This window comes from Corylus avellana, chromosome ca2 (assembly GCF_901000735.1).
Source record: "Corylus avellana chromosome ca2, CavTom2PMs-1.0".
Taxonomy (NCBI): domain Eukaryota; kingdom Viridiplantae; phylum Streptophyta; class Magnoliopsida; order Fagales; family Betulaceae; genus Corylus; species Corylus avellana.
The window spans coordinates 28,167,924-28,173,923 of NC_081542.1; the positions used below are offsets into that span (position 1 = coordinate 28,167,924).

At 30.2% G+C, this 6,000-nt stretch overlaps 1 protein-coding gene across 2 annotated transcripts in view; it reads right to left on the reverse strand.

The window, feature by feature from the left end:
- LOC132172117 (ABC transporter C family member 2-like) overlaps window positions 1–2,223 on the reverse strand; it is a 41,432-nt gene extending 39,209 nt beyond the window's left edge. Inside the window, exons 1-2 of one of the 2 annotated variants that reach the window (XM_059583567.1) lie at window positions 2,075–2,223; window positions 789–1,260 (exon numbers count right to left, since the gene is read on the reverse strand). In XM_059583567.1, the coding sequence (XP_059439550.1) occupies window positions 789–1,121 (333 nt within the window). In that variant the 5' untranslated portion in view covers window positions 1,122–1,260; window positions 2,075–2,223. Of the gene's footprint in view, window positions 1–788; window positions 1,261–1,453; window positions 1,506–2,074 lie in introns of those variants that run through there. The other variant, XM_059583568.1, reaches the window with a different exon arrangement.
- Between the last annotated feature and the right edge of the window lie 3,777 nt (window positions 2,224–6,000).

The window sequence follows — 6,000 nt, forward strand, 5'->3', positions numbered from 1 at the left end:
CCTATTTCTTTATTTGCTGATAGTTCATTCGACAATGAGAGTAGTAACACAAGAAAATTTGATTTCTTATTGTCTATAACAAATCAAATTCTGAAGAAATTGTGTAAAGAATTCACAGCATCCCTTGGTGTCTCAATTAAAAGCCAAATTTTATAGAGCCAACTTTAGCAGAATTCATTCTCTAATTAGGAGGGGGGAAATACTAGAACTTTCGAAGAATTCCATTCTTCTAACTATAAATTCCCTTGTAATCATTTTTACCTAAAGTAATTATGAAAAAAGAAAATACTAATCATCGTTATCAATCTCAAAGTGTCCAATGTCTCAGCCTGTAAGATGTTAAAGAAACTGTTAAGGAAACAAGTGAAAAGTTTAAGCAAGCCGAATAAAATAATTATGCATTTATAGAACCTTCAACATTGCTTATCAGGAAAAAAACAAATTTTAAAAAACAGTAGAATTAAGAAGAAAAAAAAAAGTTTTTGATGTCATTTTACATATATGACACATTTAAAAACTTAATGCCTCAATAGCAAAAATTAACCCAGAAACAAAAGGTAAGAGATAATGATTTCTTTATCTAAAAGAAATACCCACAAACAATTTGATTTGTCTTCACTAGAAAACAGATTAGGCTTCATGGCACCCCTAATATAGATGCAAGTTGATGAATACACTTGCATTTAAATTGCATATTTTGTGTATGCCAAATAGGAGAGGCATGTGAAACAATAAAAGGATTAAAAACAAAGATTCAAGCCATTAAACAATCAAAAAAATGAACTCACCTCAAATGGCGCAACTCCAGTCTGCCCATCCAAATTTAAGACCGAAATTCCCATGATTAATCTAAATAAAGGCTCAGCAGTGCAATAAGCAGCCAATAAACCCAGCACATAGTTATAAAACTTGGACCTCAGACAGAACCTCTTGACATTGAAATCCTTCTTGATTCGCCATACCCTGTAGCAGCACAGACCCAGAACAACCAAATGAGAAATGCAGACGACTAGAGTGTCAACTGCACATGGCGTGTATGCACCAAATGCATTCTCCACTGCTCTTGCCCACACCCCATTTGCCACCGGCCGACAATACCAAAGCAATGGCTCGAAAGCCATTTTTGTTTTATCACTCCACCACCAGGAAAAGCTCTTTGCTTAAAAGCACATAATCCACAATACTCTCCTTTTCCAAATGGATTTGTCTTTCACAACTTATATGACTTTGATGCTTCTAAGTTTCCACACTAAGCTATTCCTGCAATAAGATTAAAACATTTTCAGCCTCAAAGGAAAGAACAGCAATCAAATTAACCAATTCCCCTACACAATTTATCAAAACAAACATGAATTAAATCATGAATATTAGAATTTCAATTCAAAGAAAATGAAACGGTCAGACTTTCCACCGGCGTCTTAATCTGAAAAGTCAAAAATAACCGGACGATTACCTCGTTTCTCACTCCAATCAATTATGAAGATGGAAAATTAATACCTCACACTAAAAGTCAACAAAAACTTCTGTTATCTTGTTTCCCAAATTTCAAATCTGTAAACCCCTTTATTCTAGCTCATTTTCCCAGTCGCCAAACGGAGCATTAAACCCAAAAAAAAAAAAAAAAAAACAGAAATGATAACTTCAAAAAATTTATTCCTTTTCGGACCACTACAACAGAAACAGAAGTCAAACAAACAAACAGAAAACTACAGCTCATGAAAATGCACAGTAAATACATAGTAAAAAACTTCACACAAAAACTAAAAACAAAATTAAAATCTACACCTATTCATGTAAAGCTAAATTTAGAAAGAAAAAGAAAACACAAGAAATACGGAATAAAAGCAACAAGAATACCTATTGCTTTTACACTCCGGACCAACTCTGACACAAGCCAAACAACGCAAACCCACAAAACAAACAAAAAGGAAAAAGCAATACACTTCGCCCCAGTCCACGATTTTCCAAGATCAAAAGGGAAAAGGCATACGAACAAAAAGCTCTGTTCACGTCCGTTTAGAAAAGTTCCAGCGAAAGAGCAAAGGAGAAAGCGAATAATAAGCAGCTGCTTTACCTGCTTTCCCTGAAGCCGAGCAATGGTGATGTAGAGCAGAGGGAATCGGAATTTGGAATGGATTCTCACTGCGCCAAAACGCTAGTGGAGAATCGGAAAGACGACGTTGTTGGTATTTGTTAGCCGGACAAAAGTCCCACAATCTGTAGGGACGTGCTGTCAGTATCTTTCGTCACCGCTTACGATGAAAAAATAAATTGGACTATTTATTTTTTTTATTCGTTTATTTTATTTATATATTTATTTATAGGCTATGATCCAAAGGTAATTTATGGGGGCCAGGAATTCTGGAGAGTTTGAGAAGGGGGATTTTTTCAGATTTTGCGTTTGTCTTGCAGTAAATAATGTGAAGAAGGATGGGTTGGTGAGGGCAGGGTTGTCTTTTTGCTTTTTGTGGCCAATAGTGGTTGATGATTTTGTGTGAAAAAGTTAATTTTTTAAAAAAAAAAAAATTTACTAAAATGATTAGTTAATCATTTATTTTAAGTCTCTTTCTCGTTGCTTTGCTTCAGCTTTTGAAAATTGTGTCATTATGGCATTTTTTTACATGTGGCTTTTAATGGTGGGCGGCGCCCGACGGTGGGCAGCCATTGAGTGTATAATTATGTCAATAAAACAGTTTTTTTTTTTTTTTTTAATAAAAAAAAGCCATTGTTTTGTCACGTGTTCCATTACTAATAAAATAATAATAATAATGGGACACATGGTAGAACAATGACCCTTAAATAAAAAATGAACAGTCTAGATCTAAAATTTCAGAAACTAAAATTCTTCTAAGAGTTCCAGTGGATCCAGATCCTATTGATAAAGCTTGCTTTTGATATTGTGTCTTGGTCTGATTGAGATTTTTAGTAATTTGTTAGTAGTTTATAAGATAACCCAAAATTTATTTGGACAAATAAATCTCATATAGATTGTCTCACAATTTGTTGGAAATCTCAATTTGCGTGGAAAACATTTTTAGTAGCGTGTTGCATTACGACATTGCAACATGTTAAAAATAGGAAAAAGTCTGCGTACATATCTTCTTAAAACTATTATTTAATTGACAATATTTCACGTAAATTTTCAATTGAGATAATGTCGCCCTCAAACTACCAAAAAGTTTTTAATGTCCCCTTCAAGATAACTTTAAACTATCTACAACACAACCTTTGGTTAAAAAAAAAAAAAAAATTGATGACATTTAGCATAAAAAGACTTTGGTTAAATCTGAGCCCTTGAATTTATTTTTATAGAAGATGTGTTGTAGTTATAAGCCAAATCCTTTAAACTATGGATAGCCTAAGTATCACTATAGTAACATACTCAACTCTCGAAAGAAAACAAAAATGTTAAGATTCAAGAGCTAATTATGTACATGGAACAACGTCACATAGGTACATTGTACATGAGAAGTACCGATATTTCATTCCGTTGTACTATATTATGTTAGAGTAATTTTTTTCATCACCCCCACGATTCCCATTTCATCCACCAAAGCTTACGTGACGCGATTCTTCCAATAAGAAAACTAATCTTTATACATTAAATATTATGAGAGACAACGTCACATAGATTTTGATAAGATTGTTAACAAGTATAGAATGTGTTTTCCTATATGATCATCTTAACTGCCAATTAAGTTTTACTAATCAACAATGTGTAGAAGATTTCTCTAGGTGAATTAAAACAAAAAAAAAACACACACACACGTACGTATTTTTGTGGTTATGTTTGTTACCATCAACCGAGTACTGAGGGTCATGTTATCCCAGTAGGGGCTCATGTTGAAACTGTCTCTTAGCCTTTTTTAGTGGTATCAGTTTTTTTGATGTATCAAATCATTTATTTAACCAATTTTCATCCTTAGGATGGCGTTGTTTCATTTGTATTTTTTGCGTTTTTTTCTTTTTTTCAGATTATAAGAGTATGGACCACATTGAGATTTCGATTTCAGTGGATGGATGTCTATTAATTGAGAGGGGATTGGAGCGGCCCCTCACAATCTGACTCTTTCATTTTATCTTGGAAGTATCACTTTTTCATGGGGATTCCTTTGTACTCTACTCTCCCACACAGCGGGAGTAAACTTTTACTCTATCACCGACATACCTAAATTTGTTTTTAATTTTTTTGACATTTTTATGAGTAACGTGATTTAAGTGAATCTTATTTATTATTTTTAAAATTATTTAAAACATATAACGTTAATGGGTATAAAATGAATATTAAGAGTAATATTATTACCAAAAAAAAAAAAATGAGGTTATCTAAATTTTAATGAACTTGAGGTTCTTTTTGCCTTTTTTTTTTTAAAAAAAAAATAATAATAATAATTTTAATGATTTTTTTTCCTATTTTTTTATTAAATTTTTTTTAATAAAAAAAAAACTTGTGGTTATCTAAATAAATTTTGTTTATAAATTTAAGGTATTTTTTTTTATTTTATATATTTAAAAAAGCACATGTATTGCATCATTGCATGTGATCAATATTCCATCCCTTTTAATAACCTTGGCAAATGGAAAGAATTTTTCGTAAACGATGGATAATGCGTAAATAAATAATTTTTTAGAGGTTAAAGTGTAAAATAATGACCTTCCATTTGGTTGATCTTAATCTTTTAGACTTTTACCTCTGGTTGCTCATAAATAATTAATGAAAAGTTGTGTAATATTATTAACATTACGAGGAATGATAGGGACCCAACTTTTTTGTCAACAAAAGTCAACTTTTGCCTTATTTATTTTTAAAAAATAAAATAAAATAAAAAATGGAAAAAATGTTTGAAGCAACCCTATCTATTTTTTGTCTTTCTTTTATTTGGTATTTTTTTAAAAATGAAAATTGGTATTTTTTTCATAATAATGTCATTTTTTTCAAGAAAATATCATTATTATGAAGAAAAATACTATTTTTCATTTTTAAAAAAATATTAAATAAAAGAAAGGCAAAAAATAGATAGGGTTGCTTCAGACATTTTTTTCATTTTTCATTTTGTTTTTTTTAGAAAAAAAAATAAAGGGTAAAAGTTGGACTTTTGTTGGGCAAAAAAGTTGGGCCTTTAGCATTTCTCTTATTAAAGACCTTAGGATTTTTCATAAAATAGATTAAACAGAGCTTTGTTTTTTTTTTTGGGGATGAATAAAATATAAAGGAAGATTGTAAAAGAATATATACCGACAGACTTGATGCACACGAAAAGATGTATTGATTATCTTAATAGGAAAAAGCTTTCGATTATCTTATTACAAGAAGAGAAATGCTAAAGGCCCAACTTTTTTGCCCAACAAAAGTCCAACTTTTACCCTTTATTTTTTTTTCTAAAAAAAACAAAATGAAAAATGAAAAAAATGTCTGAAGCAACCCTATCTATTTTTTGCCTTTCTTTTATTTAGTATTTTTTTTAAAATGAAAAATAGTATTTTTCTTCATAATAATGACATTTTCTTGAAAAAAATGACATTATTATGAAAAAAATACCAATTTTCATTTTTAAAAAAATACCAAATAAAAGAAAGACAAAAAATAGATAGGGTTGCTTCAAACATTTTTTCCATTTTTTATTTTATTTTATTTTTTAAAAATAAATAAGACAAAAGTTGGACTTTTGTTGGGCAAAAAAGTTGGGTCCCTATCATTCCTCCTTTAATAATATTACTTATATTATTCGATTGAATATTGAAATAAACTACCAGTACAATGCATACAAAATAATATTATTTTTGTAGACAATTTCAATGATATTATGTGTGTATTTTAATATTATTAATCTAGATATTGTTTGCTTTATTTAATTCTGACATAGCAAGATTATTCTATATATTATAGAACCAAATTTTTGACCAACTTTTTATTTCTACCAAGACCAGCTGGGTTGGCGTGTAGCACTTTCACTACTATATATTATATTTGGAGCATATATACCAACATCAATATTTAGT